Here is a 26,907-nt window from a genome sequence, read left to right on the forward strand (position 1 = left end):
ATGGGTTTTTTAATTGGCATATTCTCAGGCGACACACATTTCGGTGTCTATTGGTTCTGTAAATAATATTTATTCCTCTCGCTATAAGGCCTGACTTCGTTTGTCTGTCAGTATTTAATAGTATAGTCTAAGAGTCGTTCAGAAAAATTGTTATCTACATTAAATGCCGTAGATAACATGCTCTGTGTTGCATGGGGGCAGCTAGCTAGCCATACTAGTTACTTTGGCTAGCTAATTTCGAGCCTGTCATATCGGTTCTCAGCTGGCTTGCTATCAACAAGCTAGCCAGTTAATTGTACAAACGTATCAAAACCTCAGCTACTAAAGAACAGCATTGGAATGAGCAGGTGACATGACACTCCAGCACCGAACTGACGTTTGAATAAGGTAAGAAGACGAGCTAGCTAACGACGTTATGTCAAAATGATAGCTACATTTCGTGTTTGCTTACTCGTCATACGTCAGACTATGATATGGATGCACCTGATCAAATCTTGCATGGTTTGCTATACTGGCTAGCTAGCCCTAGTGTGTGCTGTTTTACACTAATTGACATGTTCCATGGGTATTTTCTCAATGTGGGTCCTTCCTCATCCATGATTAAGCAAGGCTTGGCAGTGACACATTCTTTTTTCCTTCTCTCACGCGTCATCATCACTCGCTGCTGCTGACTGGCTTTATTCAGTGATGTCACTGATGGAACGTGCAAGACAACTGCAATAATGATACAGTTACTCTGCTGTTAATAATTTATTTAATCTGTCGGGGCTTTTGAATGTTGTGATTGAAAATAGAAGCATGATGGTGTGTTGTTTAGATAGTCAGTGTTGCATCCCAGTCATTTTATATTCAGGATGTCAGCACCATCAGTACATGGCTACATTGTACATCACACATTCACACTGTTAAAAGGCAAAGCAAACGGTACCAGTGGGCTACTTTCAGAAGTAGTTGTCATGTCAGATAATGCCCAAGTAAGCAGTGCTTCTTACTTGGGCATTATCTGACATTCAGTAGTGCATGTTGTTGACCAAGGGTCATTCAATTATGTGTATTTTGAAAGGGCAATAGGCCTTTTGCCCTCACTCCTTCCTTATGGTAGACTGCTAGGTTAACATCACAACATAGTAAATGTCTGTCACGTTCTTTTGCTCACTCCATGCTCCCTCCTCAAGCTCAAATAGGGGCATGGTCAACATTGCATAATAAACAACAAGTCCTCTATGTGAAAATTGATGTTAAGCACAGATACACAGCCTAAGAGGAGTTGCAATGCAAACCAAGGCTAACACAGCAGCACCCTGTCATTGATTTTAAAATAAATGTTTTATTTAACATTTGTCTAACCTTTAATTTAGGCAAGTCAGTTAAGAACAAATTCTTATTTACAATGACGGCCTACCCCAGCCAAACTCTAACCTGGACGACACTGGGCCAATTGTGCACAGCCCTATGGGACTCCCAATCATGGCTGGTTGTGATACAGCCTGCAATCGAACCAGGGTCTGTAGTGAAGCCTCTAGCACTGAGATGCAGTGCCTTAGACCGCTGCGCCACTCGAGAGCCCCAAGTTGCTTGATTGATGCTTGATGCACAGACATGAGGTGTGAATAGCCTAGATGTGAGAGTGGCCAGAGAACCATAAAGAGGAGTCATGTCAGAGGTGCTTGGCTCCCCCTTCATATTGGGTTTGTCAAACAGGTCGACCCTGTATTAAAGTGGCGGTGACTCTGTTGTTTGTCAGGAAGAGGCGTTTGACTGCTTTACTCTGGAATTCCCCCTCACAGCTCCCTTAACACACAGCTAGGGGAAATCCAAAATGTGTTTTGAGTAACATGTTTATAACAGTGTGTTTGAATAACGCTGGCTTAGAATCCATTTGTGTTAATATTGACAGTCGTACCAAGGCCTGTGCGGCATCACCCATTTCTCATCTTAAGAGGAGAGTATCAACAGGTTTTGAGCATATTGTCTGCCTTCTTCAAAATTGCTTTCAGGGTAAAGCCATTTGAATTCAATCCGTTTTTGGACAGCATCCCTGTCAACTTTCTATGCATGTTTGCCCATGGAAGAAGTGTTAAGAAAGTTACTTTTTGGACCTGAATGCCAAAACATTCAGGAGTTAAAAGTGCTCAAATTTGACCCATTTTGCATACCCCACCACACCATGAGACATCCGTGACTTCATCACTGGAAAGGATAAGCGGTTCAGCTTGATATAATGTAAAAGCTTGTGAAACTATTTTATTTCTTGAAAAGAAGCTTAATATAATTGCCATTTTCCTTTTCCAGAAACTATTAAATAGTTTGACAATCCTGTTTGTAAGCTTTTAAATTATATCAATCCCAAACTCTTTATCTTTTCCAGTGATGAAGACATTGATGTTTCATGGTATGGTGGGGTATGCAAAGTAAGTCAACTTTGAGAACCTTTATCTCCTGAATGTTTTGGCATTCAGCTACAAAAAGTCACTTTCTGAGCCCTTCTACAATGGGCAAATATGTATGGAAGGTTTCGTTCAAATGAAAAGGGGAGCTGTCAAAAAGTGATTGAATTCCAATCGATTTTACCCTTATGTCAAATCGGTTTGTCAGGAATCAGAATACAGGTAGTAACTTATTTTTGGCCTATTTGGTTGCCAGATACCAGTAGTACACTAGGTTAGGTCTAATCATGTTTGTGCTCAACTGGTTTTCACTGTCAGTTTTATGAGGTACAGTAGCAGCCTGTAGCTAATGGTACAATCAGGCTTCACTCAGATATTAGGCCTACATTCTAATGAGGCTACATCCTGTTTGTTTAGATACCAATTTTAATCTTTGAATGCCATTTATTCAGAGCTTATCCCAGATTTGTATTGCCTAAATGTTTTGTTGTTTTCCCGAAAAGGCCAATTTCTAGCAAATCTTTTAAAAACAACTCGATGCTTATTTGGGTTAATATAGCCTAGCCATAGGCCAATTTTGGGGGGAGAGAAATTGAGCTGGGATTTATGATAAGTCAGTGATTTAATAGAATTAACCTGGAGGCATTCCATGACCTTTTAACAACATTGTCAAAATAACACCATGCCTTTCTATTCATACACAGGTCCTACGAAGTACATTGGGGCATGCATGCAGACAGTTGAGACCGTTATGAGGGCACCCCAGGTCAGCAGGAGCCTGTGAGCGACCATAACACCCTCTCTGTCTACTCTCTAACCAGACAACCGTCCCTTCAGGTGGTAGGCCTAGTTTCTCTCTCACCCTTGCTATGCCCCTGTCACTGCTTTGGGGATAGAGGAACGTCCATAAAGGGAAGAGAGAGGGGCTTAGTTAGACAGGCGGACCCTGTATTTCCCCCTGCTATGCCCCAGCTGCACCAGTCCCTAAAGCCATGAGCTCTGCCCTGTGGAGCCAGGAGAAGTCCAGTGGAGGCTTCAGGGAGGACTGGCGCTTCTACATGGTGGTCAAGGTAAATATACATATGTTTAAAGAGCCACTGAACATTCCGAATGTCACGTGTGCTTTTCTGTTGCTCATTAGGAAAAAAACAGATTTCAGTCTTGTAATGTGGTTGCTCCACTAAAGTTTGGAGATTATCCTTCATTACTTAGAGTTCATTTGTGTTTAAGTACGGTACCCTGCATCACCACTTCATTGCTCCAGACCAGCGCAAGGGGGAGTTAGAGCACTGATTATGCTTTTGGGTCCTACTGTGTCTCTAACTGACAATGAATGGGCGACATAAACCTAAATAGAAACTGATAATTGTGCACGACTTCAGTATTACTTACCAAAACTGTTGTTACACTAAGGTTTTCATTATATTATTTTGTTAGGATTATTTTTCTCTTACTGTAGTAGTGTAGCCCACTCCCGACCGGGCACGTTGCACAGCGTCTGAGTGGCTCAACGGTCTAAGGCAGTGCAAGCTGTGTTGCTACAGATGCTGGTTCAATACCCGTGCTGTCCTCGACTGGGAGACCCATGAGATGACTGTAGGTTTTTGGTTTCTCTCCCTCTAAAAACAGAAATGAATTATTCTAAATAACAAAATGGCTTTATTTACAAATTAGTAAAAATGTCTCATCCCATCTTCAAGAATGGCCTTTTTCTCGCTCATTTTACGTTATTTGAAAACAAAATCATCTCCAAAATATTATTTTTTAAACAAAGCGATTATTATTAATTTAGAATGATATAAAAAATAACTTGGATATTCTCACAGATATATTATTAACCCTGTTATTAGCAGGACAATACAGTTGAAGTTGGAAGTTCACATACACTTAGGTTGGAGTCATTAACTTGTTTTTCAACCACTCCACAAATTTCTTGTTAACACACTATAGTTTTGGCAAGTCAGTTAGGACATCTACTTGTGCATCACACAAGTAATTTTTGCAACAATTGTTTACAGACAGATTATTTCACTTATATCTTACTGTATCACAATTCCGGTGGGTCAGAAGTTTACATACACTAAGTTGACTGTGCCTTTTAAAAAGCTTGGAAAATTCCAGAAAATTATGTCTTGGCTTTAGAAGCTTCTGATAGGCTGATTGACATAATTTGAGGCAATTGGAGGTGTACCTGTGCATATATTTCAAGGCCTACTTTCAAACACAGTGCCTCTTTGCTTGGCATCATGGGAAAATCAAAAAAATCAGCCAAGACCTCAGAAAAAAAGTTGTAGACCCCCACAAGTCTGGTTCATCCTTGGGAGCAATTTACAAACGCCTGAAGGTACCACATTCATCTGTACAAACAATAGTACGCAAGTATAAACACCATGGGACCACGCAGCCGTCATACCGCTCAGAAAGGAGAGACGTTCTGTCTCCTAGAGATGAATGTACTTTGGTGCAAATAGTGCAAATCAATCCCAGAACAACAGCAAAGGACCTTGTGAAGATGCTGGAGGAAACGGGTACAAAAGTATCTATATCCATAGTAAAGCGAGTCCTATATCGACATAACCTGAAAGGCCGCTCAGCAAGAAAGAAGCCACTGCTCCAAAACCACCATAAAAAAAGCCAGACTAGGGTTTGCAACTGCACATTGGGACAAATATCGTACTTTTTGGAAAAATGTCCTCTGGTCTGATGAAACAAAAATAGAACTGTTTGGCCATAATGACCATCATTATGTTTGGAGGAAAAAGGGGGAGGCTTGCATGTCGAAGAATACCATCCCAAACGTGAAGCACGGGGGTGGCAGCATCATGTTGTGGGGGTGCTTTGCTGCAGGAGGGACTGGTGCACTTCACAAAATAAATGGCATCATGAGGTAGGAAAATTGTGTGGATATATTGAAGCAACATCTCAAGACATCAGTCAGGAACTTAAAGCTTGGTTGCAAATGGGTCTTCCAAATGGACAATGACCCCAATAATACTTCCAAAGTTGTTGCAAAATGGCTTAAGGACAACAAAGTCAAGGTATTGGAGTGGCCATCACAAAGCCCTGACCTCAATCCTATAGAACATTTGTGGGCAGAACTGAAAAAGCGTGTGCGAGCAAGGAGGCCTACAAACCTGACTCAGTTACACCAGCTCTGTGAGGAGGAAGGGGCCAAAATTCACCCAACTTATTGTGGGAATCTTGTGGAAGGCTACCCAAAATGTTTGACCCAAGTTAAACAATGTAAAGGCAATGCTACCAAATACTAATTAAGTTTATGTAAACTTCTGACCCACTGGGAATGTGATGAAAGAAATAAAAGCTGAACTAATAAATTCTCTCTTACTGTTCTGACATTTCAGGGAAAAAAAATGCATGAAATGAAATGTATGCATTCACTACTGTAAGTCGCTCTGGATAAGAGCGTCTGCTAAATGACTAAAATGTAAATGTTAAAGTAAGAGTGGTGATCCTAACTGACCTAAGACAGGGAATTTTTACTAGGATTAAATGTCGGGAATTGTGAAAAACTGAGTCTAAATGTATTTGGCTGAGGTGTATGTAAACTTCCGACTTCAACTGTATATACTGGTCATGGCTCCAGAGTGGCGCACAATGGGATTGCCTTGCAGTTCTCCAGCTGTATCCACTGAAAGCGCGTGTGGTTCAAGGCACGAGGGCAGGAGGCATGGGTTTGGGCTGCAGAGCCTCGCACAGAAGACAGACCTAGCCCATTGGTGAGGGAGGAGGAGGAAGGTTGGGTGGTCCCCCACCCTGCCACACTGGGTAGCACAGAAAAACACTTTAAGGGGCATTGCACTAATAATGTCGCTGACTAGGGAAACGTTCCCGCTGTTCTTAGTGCCAGTCTGCACGTTCAAACTAAAACAATGTAACTAATAATGGGATCTTTATGCTTTCGTTAATAAAATAATGATAAAAATACTCTTTCAAAATGCCGACGTTTGTTTATTTATTTAGTTATGGATCCATAACGATGGGAATAAATATCACTGAATTACAGAAATATTGGAACAAAGTTGTCTAATAAAGGTAAACAAATTGTTGCTCACTGGAAAATACTCTTTCAAACACACACAGTCACGTTGTACAGCGCCATTATGGCTATTAGCAGGTAGCTTATTTAAACAGTCTCACTGTCTATGCTATGGGATAGAATGTAATCACCGCAGCTGTTCACCCCATGTTAGTGGACTAATGGACATCGTCAAATCAAACCCTGTCATCGTTTACCCATTGTGACACACAGATGTTCCAAACTCTGTTTTAGACTGACTTTATGAGAAAAATTATCCTATTTACACTTTGTAGTCTGTTGACACTAGAATAAATTTTATGGCTCATATGATGCCACATAGGCCATTTTTAAAAGAGATTCGTTGCTTTTTAAAAGCAGTTGCTCTTTAAGAAATTTAATTTTGCTAGGGATTATTCAAGATTTTGTTCATGTTTGTTTATTTATCAAGGCCTGTGTATCGAAAAGGGTTTATTTTTTGTGTTTCATATTTTGTTGTTTCGGCTATAGTGAGTTTGAGAATCAACTCAGGAAGATAAGTCCTGATGTACTAATGGATATCTTCGATTATGTTTGAATTGGCTCTTTATTCCCTATATAATGCACTACATGGGCCCTGGTCAAAAGCAGTGTACTAAATAGGGAATAGGGTGCCATTTCTAACACAACCTGAGTCCCTTAATAAGTCAACACAATTCTACTAAGGAGTGCACAGCGGAGAAGCCCCCCCAGAAGACCCTGAGGATCCCCCGGGGCAGCCTGGGACAGGCCTGCCAGGAGAGGAACAGCCTGGGGCGCACGCTGCCCCCCAGCAAGGGCAAGAGGAGCCTACGCGTCCTGGACCAGACCAACGTGGTGCTGAGCCTGGATGAGCGGTTGGTCTAATTAATGGATAGTGACACTATCATGCTATATTGCAAATTTAAAAAAGACAAGACAAAGTTCGAAAAACAACAATACTCACATTTGACATACAGTCGCGACCAAAAGTTTTGACAATGACACAAATATAAATTTTTACAAAGCTTGCTGCCTCACTTTGTATGACGTCAATTTGCATATACTCCAGAATGTTACGAAGAGTGATCAGTTGAATTGCAATTAATTGCAAAGTCCCTCTTTGCCATGCAAATGAACTGAATCCCCCAAAAACATTTCCACTGCATTTCAGCCCTGCCACAAAAGGACCAGCTGACATCATGTCAGTGATTCTCTTGTTAACACAGGTGCGAGTGTTGACGAGGACAAGGCTGGAGATCACTCTGTCATGCTGATTGAGTTTGAATAACAGACTGGAAGCTTCAAAAGGAGGGTGGTGCTTGGAATCATTTTTCTTCCATGGTTACCTACAAGGAAACGTGCCGTCATCATTGCTTTGGACAAAAAGGGCTTCACAGGCAAGGATATTGCTGCCAGTAAGATTGCACCTAAATCAACCATTTATCGGATCATCAAGAACTTCAAGGAGAGCGGTTCAATTGTTGTGAAGAAGGCTTCAGGGCGCCCAAGAAAGTCCAGCAAGCGCCAGGACCGTCTCCTAAAGTTTATTCAGGTGCGGGATCAGGGCACCACCAGTACAGAGCTTGCTCAGGAATGGCAGCAGGCAGGTGTGAGTGCATCTGCATGCACAGTAAGATGAAGACTTTTGGAGGATGGCCTGGTGTCAAGAAGGGCAGCAAAGTAGCCACTTCTCTCCAGGAAAAACATCAGGGACAGACTGATATTCTGCAAAAGGTACAGGGATTGGACTGCTGAGGACTGGGGTAAAGTCATTTTCTCTGAGTCACCTTTCCGATTGTTTGGGGCATCCGGAAAAAAGCTTGTCCGGAGAAGACAAGGTGAGCGCTACCATCAGTCCTGTGTCATGCCAACAGTAAAGCATCCTGAGACCATTCATGTGTGGGGTTGCTTCTCAGCCAAGGGAGTGGGCTCACTCACAATTTTGCCTAAGAATACAGCCATGAATAAAGAATGGTACCAACACATCCTCCGAGAGCAACTTCTCCCAACCATCCAGGAACAGTTTGGTGAAGAACAATGCCTTTTCCAGCATGATGGAGCACCTTGCCATAAGGCAAAAGTGATAACTAAGTGGCTCGGGGAACAAAACATCAATATTTTGGGTCCATGGCCAGGAAACTCCCCAGACCTTAATCCCATTGAGAACTTGTGGTCAATCCTCAAGGGGCAGGTGGACAAACAAAACCCCACAAATTCTGACAAACTCCAAGCATTGATTATGCAAGAATGGGCTGCCATCAGTCAGGATGTGGCCCAGAAGTTAATTGACAGCATGCCAGGGCGGATTGCAGAGGTCTTGAAAAAGAAGGGTCAACACTGCAAATATTGACTCTTTGCATCAACTTCATGTAATTGTCAATAAAAGCCTTTGACACTTATGAAATGCTTGTAACTATACTTCAGTATTCCATAGTAATATCTGACAAAAATATCTAAAGATACTGAAGCAGCAAACTTTGTGGAAATTAATATTTGTGTCATTCTCAACTTTTGGCCACGGCTGTACACTACATGACTAAAAGTATGTGGACACCTGCTCATCAAACTAGGGGCGGCAGGGTAGCCAAGTGGTTAGAGCGTTGGACTAGTAACTGAAAGGTTGCAAGGTCGAATCCTCGAACTGACAAGGTACAAATCTGTCGTTCTTCCCCTGAACAGGCACTGTTCCTAGGCCGTCATTGAAAATAGGAATTTGTTCTTAACTGACTTGCCTAGTTAAATAAAGGTAAAAAAACATCTAATTCTAAAATCATGGGCATTAATATGGAGTTGTACCCCCCTTTTGCTTCTATAAAAGCCTCCACTCTTCTGGGAAGAATTTCCACTTGATGTTGGAACATTGCTGCGGGGACTTGATTCCATTCAGCCACAAAAGCATTAGTGAGGTCGGGCACTGATGTTGGTCGATTAGGCCTGACTCGCAGTCGGCGTTCCAAATCATCCCAAAGGTGTTTGATAGGGTTGAGGTCAAGACTCTGTGCAGGCCAGTCAAGTTCTTCCACTCAGAGCTTGACAATCCTTTTCTGTATGGACCTCGCTTTGTGCACTGGGACATTGTCATGTTGAAATAGGAAAGGGCCTTCCCCAAACTGTTGCCACAAAGTTGGAAGCACAGAATCGTCTAGAATCTAATTGTATGCTGTCGCTTTAAGATTTCCCTTCACTGGGACTAAGAGGCCTAGCCCGAACTATGAAAAACAGCCCCAGACCGTTATTCCTCCTCCACCAAACTTTACAGTTGCCACTATGTATTGTGGCAGGTAGCGTTCTCCTGGCATCCGCCAAACCCAGATTTGTCTGTCGGACTGCCAGACGGTGAAGCGTGATTCATCACTCCAGAGAACACGTTTCGACTGCTCCAGAATCCAATGGCAGTGAGCTTTACACCACTCCAGCCGACCCTTGGCATTGCGCATGGTAATCTTAGGCCTGTGTGCGGCTGCTCAGCCATGGAAACCCATTTCATGACACTCCCAACGAACAGTTCTTGTGCTGACGTTGCTTCCAGAGGCAGTTTGGAACTTGGTAGTGAGTGTTGCAACCGAGAACAGACAATTTTTACGCCCTTCAGTACTCGCGGTCCCGTTCTGTTGTGGCCTACCACTTCGCAGCTGAGCTGTTGTTGCTCCTAGACGTTTTCACTTCACAATAACTGCACTTACAGTTGATTGGGGCAGGGCAGAAATTTGACTAATTGATATGTTGGAAAGGTGGCATCCTTTGACGGTGCCACATTGAAAGTCACTGAGCTCTTCAGTAAGGCCATTCTACTGCCAATGTTTGTCTATGGGGATTATATGGCTCTGTGCTTGATTTTATACACCTGTCAGCAACGGGTTTAGCTGAAATAGCCGCATCCACTAATTTGAAGGGATGTCCACATACTTTTGTACCTAGTAGTGTATGATATATTGACATGTTTTTGTAACTTTCATATTTGCTTGTGTTATCCTCTGGAATTCAAATGCACATCTTGTTGTTGTGTGTTCGATTTGCAACCAATTCATTCAATTCAGGGACGTCCTGGAGCTGGATGAGAAGCTAGCTGAGCTGCTGTTCCCCATCACCAACTGTGAGGAGCGCTATGCCCTGCTGTGCAACAAGCCCCGGCTGGAACGGGCCAGAGACATCGACTGTGGCTCCAAGGTGCGCGTGCAGCTGCGTTCGGGGGATGAACCTTTGCCTGGGGTAGTCCGATTTAAAGGATCTCTCCTCCCAGACAGGGCTCTCTCCGGGGTCTGGTTTGGAGTGGAGCTGCTGGTGAGAAACCTCATCTTTACTGTTCTTTTAAAATGCACTTTGTAAGCAATTGACCCTCCGTTATGTATATAGAGTAGATTAGAATAACTTTATTTGTCCCGGAGGGAACTTCAATTATGTGTGATATCGCCTGTAATTTGGTTTTTGTGAAATGTTCCCTGAGGATTTCATAACAGTTAAGCTAGTAAATGGACTCTCTCTCATGCTGTTGCTTACGTTCTTTAAAGATGCAGTAAAATAGCGGGTTACAAAGGCTTGTTTATTGGAGCACAATGTTGTGTCCAGTTGTAGGCTGGGTGAGTGGGTGAAGGAGCCGGACGAGAGGCTGACCCTTGCTCACTATAAAGGGTTTAGCACATTATTGGGTTTCAGATCAGCGTCTTGATTGAATGCCAGACTTGTATCACGATTGAGAATACTTACCACACATTTACAGTCAACAATGTTTACTTCTTATCTTGATCATACAAACATAAATTGAACGATGCCAATACTGAAAAGCCCTACATGGCACTCAAGAAGAAGTGCAGTGTATAGAATCATGTAACTACACCCTCTAGCTGTCCATTATCCCTGTGTAAGAGCAAAGATTATTCAGTTCGGTGCCTGCCGGCTACTCTCTGCAATGAAACATTTTGAGTATACTGTTATGCCCTCCGCACTATCGATCTGAAACCCTCATCATCCCAGATGTATGATGTTCACTTCCCTGTTCCCTTCCCTGTAGAATGCTGAATAGGCAGGTTACAGTAGCTGAGCTCACCTCACTGTAATGACAGCTCATGCCTCTTGTATCTGCTCAGCCCAGTGCTAGGCTTTTCCTGTGATGGTTAGCTTCGGGTTAGGGAAAGGGTTAATGGTCAGGGAAATTCTTTGGCATTACTGTGTGAAGGATTAGGGGAAGGGTTAGCGTGTCTGAGTAAGCCACATGCGACTGGCACTCACAGGTTATCCCAAGTTTAACATACTGTATGTAACCTATGCCTCTACCTAGGAGGAGGGCAGAGGCCAGGGCTTCACAGAGGGCTCCTACCAGGGCAGACAGCTGTTCCGCTGTGAGGATGAGTGCGGGGTGTTTGTTGCCCTGGACAAGCTGGAGCTGTGGGATGATGAGGAAGAGGAACTGGGAGAGCTAGAGGTGGATCACGTCACCCTGGTGGAGGAGGAGATGGATTTCCATCAGCTGGAGATCAACTCCAGGGTCCTGGTCCAGACCAGAGAGGGGCCGGAGAGAGGAACCATCATCTTCTGTGACCTGCTGCCTGGGAACGAGAGCCTGGGGTACTATGTGGGAGTAGACATGGTAAGGCTTGAGATACTGGTCCCATACTGGGGCCTTACTGAGTGGGATCTCTACAACATGCTCCTGTCTGTTGTAGAATGGCAGACTGGCAATGTAAATACTGTCAGTGGAGATTACCTTCTCCTCTGCTGTTAACACTAGGTAAAGGTGAAATGTCCACACTACATATATAATAATGCTGTATTTATAGAACATGGCTAACAATTTGGAAATTACATCTGAAGTTAGGTAAAAGGCTAGTTCAAGTAGCCCCTGTAATGTTGTTTGTATGATTTGTTTGTCTATCCAGAAAAGCAAAGATAATTCATAATGTTTATTTAGCCAGCTGTTAGTGTCGATGTTGCCCATGTAATCAGATGGCATAGCAGTTAAGGAAAGGGAACATGCATAATGACAGAGGCATTTGACTGCCGGTTGTTAGTAGTAGCAGCAGCAGTGAGCCCACTCAGTCTACTCTGGCCTGGGACACACACAAAGGGCAGTAGTCATGCGGGGAGCTGGGGAGTGAGGTAAAGTTGCATTCTGCGTCCCCAATGGCACCCTATTCCCTATGTAGTGAACTACTTTTGACTAGAGCCCAATGGGCCCAAATGTAGTGCACTAAATAGGCAATAGGGTGCCATTGGGGACACAACTACAGCACTGGGCTGTATGACCAGTAGCGTGGCACAGGGCCAGCGGGTTGGCCAGGCAGCTGAGGAAAGGAGAGGAGAGTCCACTGCTCCGTCCACTCTGCTCCAGCCTCGCCCAGCATACAGAGAACATCAACAACACTCTGACACACCATATACAAAACAGCTTAGTGTTAGGCTATTTTTGTATAACGTTTTTGTTTATTTGGATCTATTTTTGCCCACAATGGGGCCAACCTTCCAAGAGTACATAGATTAGTGTGGTGGAGTGGAGCAACCAGTACTGGCAAACTTTGACCCTGCTTCCTGGGGATTGGAATAAGCACCCCTCTGTTTTGAGACGCGGGGAGGTACATTTGAGAAATGTAGAGAGGGAAGGTTAAGAGGAGAGTTGAAGTTCAAGTGCAGACAGAGGACCATTACTGGGTGGAGGAGGTAGTTGACTGGATATAGAAGAGCAGACAGAGAACCATTACTGGGTGGAGGAGGTAGTTGACTGGAGAGAGAAGAGCAGACAGGACCATTACTGGGTGGAGGAGGTAGTTGACTGGATATAGAAGAGCAGACAGAGAACCATTACTGGGTGGAGGAGGTAGTTGACTGGAGAGAGAAGAGCAGACAGGGGACCATTACTGGGTGGAGGAGGTAGTTGACAGGAGAGAGAAGCGCTGTAGTAGTGATGACAGGACTGCTGCTGAGACTGGGACTGTAAGTACAGGTTTTAGGAGATGAGGAACGCCCGCAGCAGTAATCGGTTGCTGTCTCCGGCTCTTCCAGGACAATCCTATTGGGGACTGGGATGGTGTTATCGACGGGAAGCTGCTGTGTAATTTCGCCAGTCTGGAACACACCCGTCTAGTCCCCATCTGTGACGTAATGCCAGGTGAGTCCAGCGGTCCGGTAGTCTATTCTCTCCTTTTTTTCCTCACATCAAATGTATATAGTTATTTCAATTTATAGCAATTTCACCAAGTGCAAATCTATATATTTCTAAAATATTCTCCCCCTTATTTGGATCTTATAAATGATAACTGAAGAAGCTTCAGATATTGCCTATTAGCCATATCGTCAGTCAGGCAGTTATGTGTGTAGTATTTGTGGCGGGGTGTGAGTGAACACTGGAGTGTTGTGTGTTAGTGTTTTACTGGCAGCAGTAACAACAACAGCAGTAGTAGTAGCAGTAACAACAGCAGTAGTAGTAGCAGTAACAACAGCAGTAACAACAACAGCAGTAGTAGTAGCAGTAACAACAGCAGTAGTAGTAGCAGCAGTAGTAACAATAGCAGCAGCAGTAACAGCAGCAGCAGTAACAACAGCAGTAGTAGTAGCAGTAACAACAGCAGTAGCAGTACAGCAACAGCAGCAGCAGCAGTAACAACAGCAGTAGTAGTAGCAGTAACAACAGCAGTAACAACAGCAGTAACAACAGCAGTAGTAGTAGTAGCAGCAGTAGTAACAATAGCAGCAACAGTAACAATAGCAGCAACAGTAACAATAGCAGCAACAGTAACAATAGCAGCAACAGTAACAATAGCAGCAACAGTAACAATAGCAGCAACAGTAACAATAGCAGTAACAATAGCAGCAGCAGTAACAATAGCAGCAGCAGCAGCAGTAACAATAGCAGCAGCAGTAACAATAGCAGCAGCAGTAACAATAGCAGCAGCAGTAACAATAGCAGCAGCAGCAGCAGCAGTAACAATAGCAGCAGCAGCAGCAGTAACAATAGCAGCAGCAGCAGCAGTAACAATAGCAGCAGCAGCAGCAGTAACAATAGCAGCAGCAGCAGCAGTAACAATAGCAGCAGCAGCAGCAGTAACAACAGCAGCAGTAACAACAGCAGTAGTAGTAGCAGCAGTAACAACAGCAGTAGTAGTAGCAGCAGTAACAACAGCAGTAGTAGTAGCAGCAGTAACAACAGCAGTAGTAGTAGCAGCAGTAACAACAGCAGTAGTAGTAGCAGCAGTAACAACAGCAGTAGTAGTAGTAGTAGCAGCAGTAACAACAGCAGTAGTAGTAGCAGCAGTAACAACAGCAGTAGTAGTAGCAGCAGTAACAACAGCAGTAGTAGTAGCAGCAGTAACAACAGCAGTAGTAGTAGCAGCAGTAACAACAGCAGTAGTAGTAGCAGCAGTAACAACAGCAGTAGTAGCAGCAGTAACAACAGCAGTAACAACAGCAGCAGTAACAACAGCAGTAGTAGTAGCAGCAGTAACAACAGCAGTAGTAGTAGCAGCAGTAACAACAACAGCAGTAGTAGCAGCAGTAACAACAGCAGCAGTAACAACAGTAGCAGCAGTAACAATAGCAGCAGCAACAATAGCAGCAGCAGTAACAGCAGCAGCAGCAGTAACAACAGCAGTAGTAGTAACAACAGCAGCAGTAACAACAGCAACAGTAGCAACAGTAACAACAGCAGCAGTAACAACAGTAGCAGCAGTAACAATAGCAGCAGTAACAATAGCAGCAGCAACAATAGCAGCAGCAGTAACAACAGCAGCAGCAGTAACAGCAGCAGCAGTAACAACAGCAGTAGTAGTAGCAGTAACAACAGCAGTAACAGCAGCAGCAGTAACAGCAGTAGCAATAACAGCAGCAGCAGTAGCAATAACAGCAGCAGCAGTAGCAATAACAGCAGCAGCAGTAGCAATAACAGCAGCAGCAGTAGCAATAACAGCAGCAGCAGTAACAGAGGCTCTTTTGTTTGATGGCTCTGCTTGTTTTTGAAAGTCAAGTGAGATGCTGCTCCTCTCAGTCTCTTTGTTCTCGCCATTGGTTTTATTGATTTGTTTGTGTGCTGTCTGACTCTGAACCCCAACAATGGTTGATGCTTTGACGTTCTTGGTCTTCTTGGACATACTTGAAGTGTGTGTGTGTTGTGGGGGGAAGGGGCGTATATTTCGTTAATGCATTTTCTCTTAGAAAAGCTTTTTGCTCTCTGAAACCTAAGACTGATAATGTTCACCTGTACTTGAAAGTCTATGGTATTGAGTGAAAGTATGCTTTTCACTTTGCATCAGTCTTTGTGATTAACTGAGTAAATATTGGTATTTTGCACAATTATAAAGCCCTTCACACTGCTTTACCAGGCTCCACAGCCACCAATCATTATTAGGCCTATTTCCTATTGTAGCAGGCCTATACTTTGTAATGGTGCTCTGATGGGATATATATCTATCTTATCTCTATCTGCCAGAACCTGCAACAAGACACACGGCTGTGCACTGTAGGGTTTTAGCACAGGGGTGGGTATATCCGGGTATATCCGTGTTGTTCCACACTGTTGTTATACTGGACTGTGTGTTTGCAGAATACTCCATGCAGGACCAGAGGCTGCAGAAGCACAGCTTTACCTCCAGAGGCAGCAGCAGTGACATGTCCTCCTCTGGCCAAAGCAAACCAAAGAGCAAAGGTACTGCTGTTGGCTTCAAGTGCATGTACTAGCTAACACTATAACACTTTTTAACATGGTGTTAGTGTGCTGTGATATTGGTTGAGGGTTCTGTCATTGGAATGTTGTGAGGGAAATCATATCTGGAATGTTGAGGGAAATCATATCAATGAGGCATGATGACTCAATTTTGGAAAATTGAAGTTTTGCCAGATTCCACTTGTGTGAATGGCCAATTTGGATTCCAGAGCTGACGTGAATGGTGTGGAGTGGTGAGAGTTACCGAACCATTGTGTTCCTTGCATGGCTACTGACCTGCTCAGTGTGCTGACGATCTGCCTCCCGTTCTCTCTCTCTATCCCTTTCTCTCTCCCTCCTCTCCACACCTATCCTGCTGTCATTTAAGAACGCCTCATAATAATGGCTGCATTGGAGTAAATGGAATGGTATGAAAAACTTGGTTTGATACCATTCAATTTACTCCATTCCAGCCATTATTATGAGCTGTTCTCCCCCCAGCAGCCTTCACTGCAGCAAACGCATACCTGCTTTCTGTTTCTCTGTTGACTTGTGTTATCTCCAGGCTTCGGTCTTCAGTGTGGGAGTAGAAGCAAGTCAGAGTTTTATTATACTTTAAATGGCAGCTCTGTTGACCACCCAGTCCAGGCCAAATCCAAAAGCACATGGTACATTGATGAAGGTAAAGCCCCAGCAAGATACAGTACTGAGACTCCCATCTGTCTTGATAGCAGGTTGTTCTACAGTGTTCATTTACCAATCAGTGAACAATAAAGAATGAGTTTGATCTTTAACTTGATTAAAAAGCTTGCTATCAAGACTAGTGCTGTGACGTTACCAGTATCTAGATATTTTTTCCATGGCAAAAATAAAAACAGGAAGCAGATCAAACTCTTTTGGTCCTTTTTAAAATACCTGCTGTATGTAAAATAGTGTGTTCTATAGCTTGGAAAATAAATACATGTGACTGGATGACAACATAATGAGGGTTGTTTTCCCAAAGAAGTTAAATCCGCTTTGTGTTTTGTTTCCTTGCCACGATACTAACGAGTATCGTGATACTGGTATTGTCCCGGCCCTGATCAACACCCTTCACTGAGAGTCCTCTATTCATTCCCATTAACTGTGAGGTCCACCTGCATGGTGTAATTGCTGTGGCACGATCTTTATCAAATCACAAAAAGGCTTTTAATAATGTCTTGCATTTTTTCTCCCTCAGAATAATTAAATTAGGTAAAGTACTGTACTTTCTTCTTGATAGTTTCCTGTAAGCATTAGTGAAAGCCTTCAGTACTGGGTTTAAGTGTGGATATGTTTCATGGGGAATGGTGTGGGGTAGTTTAGGTAGGTAGCCTACATGGGGTCAAAGATCATGTTCCTTACAGCATGGTGGTGATGAATGGATAATTACACAAGCGAAACCAAGGGATTGAAAATCATTGAGTCATGTAAAGCCTGTGTGTAAAGTTATGGAGCTATCAGTGGACTCTAGGGTGAGGAAGACCCAGTGGAGATGACTCCTCTATGTCGCAGGAATGAGAGAAATCCTGTCACAGCTGTTCTCTCTGTTCTGTTTCATCACCTCTGTTTTGTTTTTCATCACTGTCATCTTACCCGTATGTTCAGGTCCATCATATTCATATTTGATGGTGTATTGTATTTTCCATTGGTGACGTGATGATCTTGTAACTCACCCATCACTTCTGGATTATTCTGTGGCTGTCTCCATGTGGAGGCATTTAGATTTTCTCAACACATTCTCACAGTGACACAAATATTTATTTACCTCCCATGGGAGTTGAAAAATGTAAAGTCCTTGTCACACAAGGTACATTTTGTGGTTATGTTTACAGTGAATGTGAAAGTGTTTATAAGCCAACGTTGCTAATGCTGATATGAAGTTGTGACACCACCTGCACACTCCCTATTCACAACGTTGTCAAAAAAGTCAAATGAATATCTGATGAGTCCACAATGCTAGAAGCTCTCTGTCAGTGTAATGTCTGCTGCAGTGAAAATTGATTGTCTGTTGTTTTCCTCTGCAGTCGGGGAAGACCCTGCCAAGTCCCTCACAGACACGCCCCCTGACTTCAATGAAGCCACACCTCCTCCCAGGGCCCCGCCCTCTGCTTCCTTGTCCAATGACAACAAGTTCCACTCCCTGCCCTTCAGCCTGAGCCGTAAGACGGGGCCCAATGGCAGCATGAGCCATGGACCCCTCTCCCTCTCCGTGCAGTCAGTGATGGGAGAGCAGATGCAGATGCCCGAGCCCCCGTCCCCTACCCCTCCCTCTCCGCGGCCCCCCTCACCCCCCAGCTCTCGCGGGGGTGGGGGTGTGCCTGGTCTGGAGGTGGGCTCCCTGGTGGAGGTGAAGGAGAACCCGCCCCTGTGTGGGGTCATCCGCTGGGTGGGGCTGCCCCCGGGACTACCAGAGCCACTGGCTGGCCTGGAGCTGGTGAGAGATCATTACACTGACAGGAAGGATTGTCTCTTTCTAGCCTCTGAGACCTGGCTGTTTTGTCTTGTGTTTTTCCCAATAACATTGTCACAAGTGAACTAAGGATTTAAGGAAAACTTCAGAGAAACCAACATTTCTTTCATTGAATGGTAGAATCATCCAAATCCAGTATCATTACTAGCTATATGTTTAGTGTAATAGCATACAGCTACCTGCACTCATAACATGATGGCCTTGTCTGGTTCTGCTCTCTCAGGAGGAAGAGTGTGTTGGCTGTACAGACGGCACCTTTCAAGGTACCCGCTACTTCAGCTGCGCGCCCAAGAAGGCCCTGTTTGTGAAGCTGAAATGCTGCCGGCCTGACTCCCGTTTCCCCTCCCTACACCACTCCTCCAACCCCATAGAGAGATGCAACTCTATTGGTGAGTCACTGGTGTCACCTGTCAAATTGACCCCTAGCCTGTCACCTGTCAAATTGACCCCTTACAAATTGGCCCCTATCCTAGGTACTTCCTAGGATTGGACGGGTAAAGGCAATACAAGGACATTTCCACCCAGCTAAGCAGTCCTGCCCAGGATTGTCAACTTAAACATCACTGTTTGTGTCTGTCCAGCTTTCGGGGGTTATCTGAGTGAGGTGGTGCATGAGAACACTCCTCCACGCACTGAGAATGACGGTCTGGACATCATGGTGGGCAAGAAGAAAGGTATCCAGGGTCACTACAACTCCTGCTACCTGGACTCCACACTCTTCTGGTGAGGACATAGGAGAGAGAGAGCTCTGAGTTTTCGCTTCTTCCTTGCGTGTATTATTAGAGAGTTCTTAACCTCCTCATTCCTATGTCAATGTAGTTAAAGGCCCAGTGTAGTCAAAAATTTGATTTTCCATTTTTGTGTGTGTGTGTGTTAGTACCAGTCAAAAGTTTGGACACACCTACTCATTGAAACATGAGAGCTTTTTAGTTTCTCAACAGGGAAAATAAATGTATATTTTTGGCATCGTCTTTTTTTTTCCTCTTTCCCTTTTTTCCTGTCTTTAGCCTGTTTTCCTTCAGCTCAGTCCTGGACACAGTTCTGCTGAGGCCGAGGTCCAAGACTGACGTAGAGTATTACCGAGAGACACAGGAGCTGCTACGCACAGAGATAGTCAACCCCCTGCGCATGTAAGTAGGAAACTGCTCTTCATGTTTTGTTCAGACACATTCATTCAGTACAATGTCATGTGGCAAACCAATGCTTAACATGTCATTTATAAGCACTTTAATTTGTTTTCTAGACCCAGCCAAGTATCATAACTGAGATTTGTCTTGTCTATTTTATTTGTCTTGTAGACATGGCTATGTGTGTGCCACTAAAGTGATGAAGCTCAGAAGGATACTGGAGAAGGTAGAAGCTGCCTCAGGGTTCACATCTGAAGAAAAAGGTGTCTAATGCCTTTATCAAATTATTAAAGTGTTGTGGTTTTGTTATACATGTCATGAACTTGTTCTAAGTGTTATAAACTCAATGTTCACCTTTCACCTAACAGATCCTGAAGAGTTCCTCAATATTCTGTTCCATCACATATTGAGGGTGGACCCCTTACTCAAGCTGAGGTCAGTCTACATTAAACATACTTCTCAACATATCATCTTGTTATTGCTTTTCTAAACTATTTCTGCTAATAGTATATACATTTAAGAATATTTAGACATAAATCTAATCTGAGCTCAAATGAGTACGATTTCTAATGTATTACACATGATATCCTGTTTGTGTCTGTCGTGTCTAGATCAGCAGGTCAGAAGGTTCAGGACTGCTACTTCTACCAGATCTTCATGGATAAGAAGGACAAAGTGGGTGTGCCAACCAGCCAGCAGCTCATAGAGTGGTCCTTCATCAACAGTGACCTCAAGTTTGCTGAGGTGACCTATATGTCTTTCTGGCTGGCTGACTGTCTGTCAGTGGTTGGGTTGCTCAGGGGTGAATCATTTGCTGATTGCAATCAAGAAGCAATTCATTCTAGGAGCATGAAGGGAGAGTCAACTTGACTATCAATTCTAATGATTAGCTGAGTTAATCAATGAAAGGCTGAGCTACTATGGGAAATTGGCAGGATTAGTAGCTTGTAGAAAACACACAGTTCTCTTTTGTGGAATTTAAGTGGGATGTTGTTTGCTCTGCTGTCACCAATCAAGTGCCTTATATTCAGGATTTGTTTGTTATGTAACGGCTGTTCCTCAGTAAGGTAAGATGGCGCCGACAGATATGGCAGCTCTGCTCCTAGCTCCAAAGCAACTTTACAATATTTTGTTTTTTTGTCTGTTATTTATTACATTATTAGCCCAGAATTTTTTGGGTGTTATTACATACAGCCATAATAACTTTTGGATATCAGAACAGCGGTAACTCGCCAGCATTAAAACCAGGAATACGACTTTCCCGAATTGGATCTTTTGTTCGTACCCCCCAGGGCAATTGAACTTATTCCAGAGCCTGCTCCAAAACACCGACGGCGGAGAAGAGGTATTCAGAGTGGAATTCTAGTCCGACTCAGGAGGCGTGCACACCATCCACTGCTTATATTACTCGCTAATGTTCAGTCTCTGGATAATAAAGTAGATGAGCTCAGGGCAAAAATGAAAGCGCGAACCACCGCATTTAACCATGGTAAAGTGACTGGGAATATGGCCGAATACAAACAGTGTAGTTATTCCCTCCATAAGGCAATCAAACAGGCAAAAAGTCAGTACAGAGACAAAGTGGAGTTGCAATTCAACGGCTCAGACACGAGATGTATGTGGCAGGGTCTGCAGACAATCACGGACTACACTGTCTTGCTTCCGGACAAGCTAAACACCTTATTTGCCTGCCTTGAGGATAACACAGTGCCACCGACGTGGCCCGCTACCAAGGACTGTGGGCTCTCGTTCTCCGTGGCCGACATGAATAAGACATTTAAGTGTGTTAACCCTCTCAAGGCTGCCCAGACGGCATCCCAAGCTGCCTCCTCAGAGCATGCCCAGACCAGTTTGCTGGAGTGTTTACGGACATTCAATCTCTTCCTATCCCAGTCTACTGTCCTCACATGCTTGAAGATGTCTACCGTTGTCCCTGTACCCAAGAAAGCAAAGGTAACTGAACTAAATGACTGTCATCATGAAGTGCTTCGGGAGGCTAGTTAAGGATCATATCACCTCTACCCTCCCTGTCACCCTAGACCCACTTCAATTTGCTTACCGCCCCAATAGATCCACAGACGATGCAATCGCCATCGCACTGCACACTGCCCTATCCCATCTGGATAAGAGGAATACCTACGTAAGAATGCTGTTCATTGACTATAGCTCAGCATTCAAACCATAGTACCCTCCAAGTTCATCATTAAGCTCGGGGCCCTGGGTCTTGACCCCGCCCTGTGCAAATGGGTCCTGGACTTTCTGACGTACTGCCCCAGGTGGTGAAGGTAGGAAACAACACCTCCACTTCGCTGATCCTCAACACAGGGGCCTCACAAGGGTGTGTGCTCAGCCCCTTCCTGTACTCCCTGTTCACCGATGATTGCGTGGCCACACACGCTTCCAACTCAATCATCAAGTTTGCAGACGACACAACAATAGGCCTAATTACCAACAATGACAAGACGGCTTACAGGGAGGAGGTGAGGGCCCTGAGAGCGTGGTGCCAGGAAAATAACCTCACTCAACGTTAAAAAAAAAAGCTGATTGTGGACTTCAGGAAACAGCAGAGGGAGCACGCCCCTATCCACATCGTCGGGACCGCAGTGGAGAAGGTGGAAAGCTTCAAGTTCCTCGGCGTACACATCACCGATCTGAAATGGTCCACCCACAGATAGTGTAAAGAAGGCGCAACAGCACTTCTTCAACCTCAGGAGGCTGAAGAAAGAGCATCCTGTCGGGCTGTATCATCGCCTGGTACAGCAACTGCACCGCCCTCACCGGGGGCAAACTACCTGCCCTCCAGGACACCTACAGCACCCAATGTCACAGGAAGACCAAAAATATCATCAAGGACATCAACCACCTGTTCACACGGCTATCATCCGGAATGCGAGGTCAGTACAGGTGCATCAACGCTGAGACCAAGAGACTGAAAAACAACTTCTATCTCAAGGCCATCAGACTGATAAATAAACATCACCAGCTGTCTGACACCTGGTTACGCAACCCTGCACCTTAGAGGCTCCTAAGTGGTGCAGCGGTCTAAGGCACTGCATCTCAGTGCTAGAAGCTTCACTACAGACCCTGGTTCAATTCCAGGCTGTATCACAACTGGCCGTGATTGGGAGTCCCATAGGGCGGCGCACAATTGGCCCAGCGTCGTTAGGGTTTGGTCGGGGTAGGCCGTCATTGTAAATAAGAATTTCTTCTTAACTGACTTGCCTAGTTAAATAAAGGTTAAATAAATACAAATAAAAGAGGCTGCTGCCCTATATACCGTACATAGACTTTGAATCACTGGCCACTTTAATAATGGAACACTAGTCAATTTAATAATGTTTACATACTACTTTACTCATCTCATATGTATATACTGTATTCTATTCTACTTTATTTTAGTCAATGCCACTCCGACATTGCTCAATCTGATATTTCTTAATTCCATTCTTTTACTTTTAGATTGTTGTGAATTGTTAGATATTACTGCACTGTTGGAGCTAGGAACACAAGCATTTTGCTACACCCGCAATAACATCTGCTAAATATGTGTATGTGACCAATACAATTTGATTTGGTGACTTCATGCCTCTTCTCTCTGTTCAGGCTCCTTCCTGCCTTATCATCCAGATGCCTCGCTTTGGGAAGGACTTCAAGATGTTCAACAAGATCTTCCCCTCACTAGAGTTAGACATCACAGACTTACTTGAAGACAGTGCGTAAAAAGTTATTTTATTTGAATGTGGTTGTAGTTGGATTATCATTATTGAATGTGATAACTGTTTTCCATATCAGAAATCTACTGTTCTCTATCGACATGTGGGTGTGTATAGTCAACCCTCAACCCTGTGCTTCTCTCTCAGCTCCCAGGGAGTGTCGAATCTGCGGGGGTCTGGCTCTGTATGAATGCAGGGAGTGCTACGAGGACGGTGACATCACTGCCGGGAAGATAAAACAGTTCTGTGAAAAGTGCAATACACAGGTAACAGACGGAGGGTGCCATTTCACCAACATAGAAACTAAGGGGATCTCATCAGGGACTTGCAGTAGTTGTAAAGCAGTGTAGTTCCAGTACAATCCACTTGGGGGCGACAAGTCCTAAGGAATGACTGAGTTTCATGTAAGAAATGACTGAGTTTCTAAGTTGTATTATATACTGGGTGGTTTGAGCCCTGAATGCTGATTGGCTGACAGTCGTGGTATATCAGACCGTATACCACGAGTATGACAAATCATTTATTTTTACTGCTCTAATTACATTGATAATCAGTTTATAATAGCAATAAGGCACCTCGGGGATTTGTGATATATGACCAATATACCATGGGCTGTATCCAGCCACTCCGCTTTGCGTCGTGCATAAGAACAGCCATTAGCTGTGTTATATTGGCCATATACAACACCCTCCCCCCTGTGCCTTATTGCTTAAATAACTTATAGATGAAGACAAAATATTTACCTTGAACTTTGAGGCACATTTGTGAATATTTTTGCCAAACTCTCAGTGAATATATATCTAATTGATTTTTTTTTTTTAAACGAATGAATTGTGAAACTTGTCATTCTCCAGTTTATTCTTTACTCTGTAGTTGCCATCGATCTGTGAGAACTGTTAGACCGATTTATAACTAGTGCATAGAAATACTTACAAAATCCCCAAGAAATAGGTAAATAGTTATTTACAACCATTGTGTCATACGTGTATGTGTTCTCTCAGGTTCACCTCCACCCGAGGAGGAAGGCCCATCGCCACGGCCAGTTGTCCGTCCCCAAGGAACTGCAGGAGGGTGTGTGGCGGCAGGGTAGCTACCCTCGCCAGCGGATGGAGCTGTTTGCCGTGCTCTGCATCGAGACCAGTCACTACGTGGCCTTCGTCAAGTACGGCCACCAAGACTCCGCATGGCTCTTCTTCGACAGTATGGCCGACCGCGACGGTATGGAGAGAAAAAGTTATTGAATAACTGTGTTTTTTGTTGTTGTGGGGGAAGCAGTATTTTGAATCATTTACAAAGTTATTATGAGCTGTCAAACCAGCTATTTTTCTGATATTGTCTCATTGTTCATAATTATGAATAGATATTCAGCTCAATAGTAAATATTTTGGATTCATTCACAAATAGAAATTATATTACATAGAAATATAACTAGAACACTTGCCATTGCTTTAATACCACAAATCTGAGTGCTCTGTCTGTGTTTGTTGTTCCACAGGAGGGCAGAATGGCTTCAACATCCCCCAGGTGTCTCCATGTCCGGAGGTGGGGGCCTATCTGAAGATGACCCCTGAGGAGCTGCACGCCCTGGACCCCAAGAGCATCCAGGGCCAGGCCCGCCGTCTGCTGTGTGACGCCTACATGTGCATGTACCAGAGCCCCACCATGAGCCTGTACAAGTAGAGCCCCCGGGGCAGGAGACTCCCAGACAGACAGACGAGAGAACTGTAGTCCAGAGCTCTCTCCCTCTGTCCCCACCACCTCCTCCTCAATGCCTGCCCTTGTCTCCTCAGTCTACTCTGCCCTTAGTGAAGAGACTATAAAAGAAAAAAGCTTATTTGCACTGTGCATTTGTTGAAGTGTTGTTCTTCTTGTTTTCCCTCTGTGGTGAACAACAAAACAAGCTGATCTTGACGTCAGTAGCTTCCCTGTGCCTCGTAGCTGAGTGGTGGGGGACGGCGGTCGATGGAGACACGAGAAGCCCGCTGAATATTATTCTCTTCCTGTGGAGAGGAAGAGAAGGAGAGAGAGGGGGACGACATGCTCGCCTCGGCTGACCAAACATGCGAAACAAAAACAAGCCGTGTTAATGGAAGGACAAAGGCCACCTCATTTACCTAAAGCAGGGGGAGTCCTGCTTTTCTTAATCCGTGTAAGAGATTGGAGCTCTCCATAATTCAACTCATAGTGGAAATAATGCCATATTCAAAACCCTCAACCAACTATGTATACTGTTTAAACAGCTTGTCTTAAGACATCCTTAGTTAGTACCATGATCCATAATGTCAGACGTGTACCATCACCAACAGTATATTTATGTCAACCAAATATAGCATTAGGATCAACCAGAATACTTTGGGTGGCATAGTTCCCTATTATACCTTGTAGATTTCATGAGTGTGTGTGTTCCAAATGGATATATGGTAGAGGCGGCTGTATGACAGTTCTCCATGCAGTCAGAGGACAGGTCAGGTACTCTAAAGCCTGGCAGGTGTTTTTGAATTAACAGTTTGTGGAAATATTCAACTAAAATTTTCAATTTAGATTTTTCTGTTTTGTAAGTCTCAAGGTGTTGTGTGTCAGAAAACAGAATGATTTTATTTCTAAACTTTTAACTGCACTCAAGACATAGCAAACCCCTGCTTGGCATTTGTCATTCTCAATACTTATCTATCTGATGAGACAAACAGTATATGCCTTTTGTGTCTTTTTCATACATTTGTGACAGTCAACTCCCCAACCGTGGATCAAAATCAAGTAACTTTAAAATACAGTATATTCCTAATTATATTTTAATCTGAATATATTTACATTCTCGTATTTTAATTTTTTGAAGGAAATTTTAAAAGTATATTAAATATAAGCTATCTGGTACTCCTCCTCCCATCTCTCACCAGATATTGAAGTGAGTTCTTGTGATTCATGCTGTCCCATTAATACTACTGAATGTTACCACCAGTGACATGCTGGGTAGTGTAGTTTAATGTCATGATGGAGGCCCCCCATTGTGATTGTTTTCCCAGGGACCCTCAAAGGGGACATTATTACTGTGTGTGCTTGTTTCTGCACTGCTGAAGTTTAATGCTCATCACAGACAGACAGGAGGACTTTCTTTACTCCACGGGAGCCTGTGAGTCTCTGATATGGATATCTATGAACATTGACTTGTGCATCTATCTGTAAAGTATGAAACGTATATAACGGATGGAAATTAATGTCAGTGCTGTTCTCGTAAAATGTTAACTAAATTAAAACCCCTGTTGTGAAAGGTATGAAAAGTGTTTATTTGTGTGTTGGAGATGTTTGCCATGTGCCTGGCAGTTTGCTTTGTTTTGTGCGTCTGAGTATGAGTGCATTGGGGTACGCTTGTCGTGTAGCTTAATGACGACTCTGGTGTGTGTCCGTGTCCTCACCTGTCACAGAGGTGCAGGTCTCATTAGCATGGTGTCTCTGCAGGGGCTCAGCACAGCGGGGATTCTGCTCTGGTCGATGCGTTTGTCAGAGAGACGGGCTGCAGATGGGACTAACCTC

The 26,907-nt window shown here is 43.9% G+C and overlaps 1 protein-coding gene across 4 annotated transcripts; it reads left to right on the top strand.

Moving 5' to 3' along the window:
* On the top strand, positions 1 to 26,648 carry LOC106562387 (ubiquitin carboxyl-terminal hydrolase CYLD). 4 transcript variants are annotated; one of them, XM_014127247.2, is made up of 20 exons: positions 1 to 387; positions 2,369 to 2,411; positions 3,092 to 3,457; positions 7,129 to 7,298; positions 10,461 to 10,704; positions 11,699 to 12,007; positions 13,417 to 13,522; positions 15,950 to 16,051; positions 16,614 to 16,730; positions 18,094 to 18,503; positions 18,763 to 18,928; positions 19,121 to 19,262; positions 19,547 to 19,669; positions 19,838 to 19,929; positions 20,035 to 20,101; positions 20,278 to 20,410; positions 23,270 to 23,378; positions 23,527 to 23,645; positions 24,381 to 24,597; positions 24,875 to 26,648. In XM_014127247.2, exons 3-20 carry the CDS (start codon positions 3,380 to 3,382, stop codon positions 25,057 to 25,059), a joined length of 2,889 nt encoding a protein of 962 aa, XP_013982722.1. In that variant the 5' UTR covers positions 1 to 387; positions 2,369 to 2,411; positions 3,092 to 3,379; the 3' UTR covers positions 25,060 to 26,648. The 4 variants fall into 4 exon arrangements, with proteins under 4 accessions (XP_013982722.1, XP_013982721.1, XP_013982724.1 ...); XM_014127246.2 differs by lacking the exon at positions 2,369 to 2,411; XM_014127248.2 differs by lacking the exons at positions 2,369 to 2,411; positions 16,614 to 16,730 and having other exon boundaries at positions 2 to 387.
* The last annotated feature ends 259 nt before the right edge of the window (positions 26,649 to 26,907 follow it).

This window comes from Salmo salar, chromosome ssa11 (genome assembly GCF_905237065.1).
Source record: "Salmo salar chromosome ssa11, Ssal_v3.1, whole genome shotgun sequence".
NCBI classification, from domain to species: Eukaryota; Metazoa; Chordata; class Actinopteri; order Salmoniformes; family Salmonidae; genus Salmo; species Salmo salar.

What these genes read in the sequence shown, in the direction of transcription:
- LOC106562387 (XM_014127247.2), top strand. Translation starts at nt 3,380, where the DNA reads ATGAGCTCTGCCCTGTGGAGCCAGGAGAAGTCCAGTGGAGGCTTCAGG. An exon ending in CACATGGTACATTGATGAAG is followed by an intron (nt 16,731 to 18,093) that starts GTAAAGCCCCAG and finishes TTTCCTCTGCAG; the next exon opens with TCGGGGAAGACCCTGCCAAG. An exon ending in CAGTATGGCCGACCGCGACG is followed by an intron (nt 24,598 to 24,874) that starts GTATGGAGAGAA and finishes GTTGTTCCACAG; the next exon opens with GAGGGCAGAATGGCTTCAAC.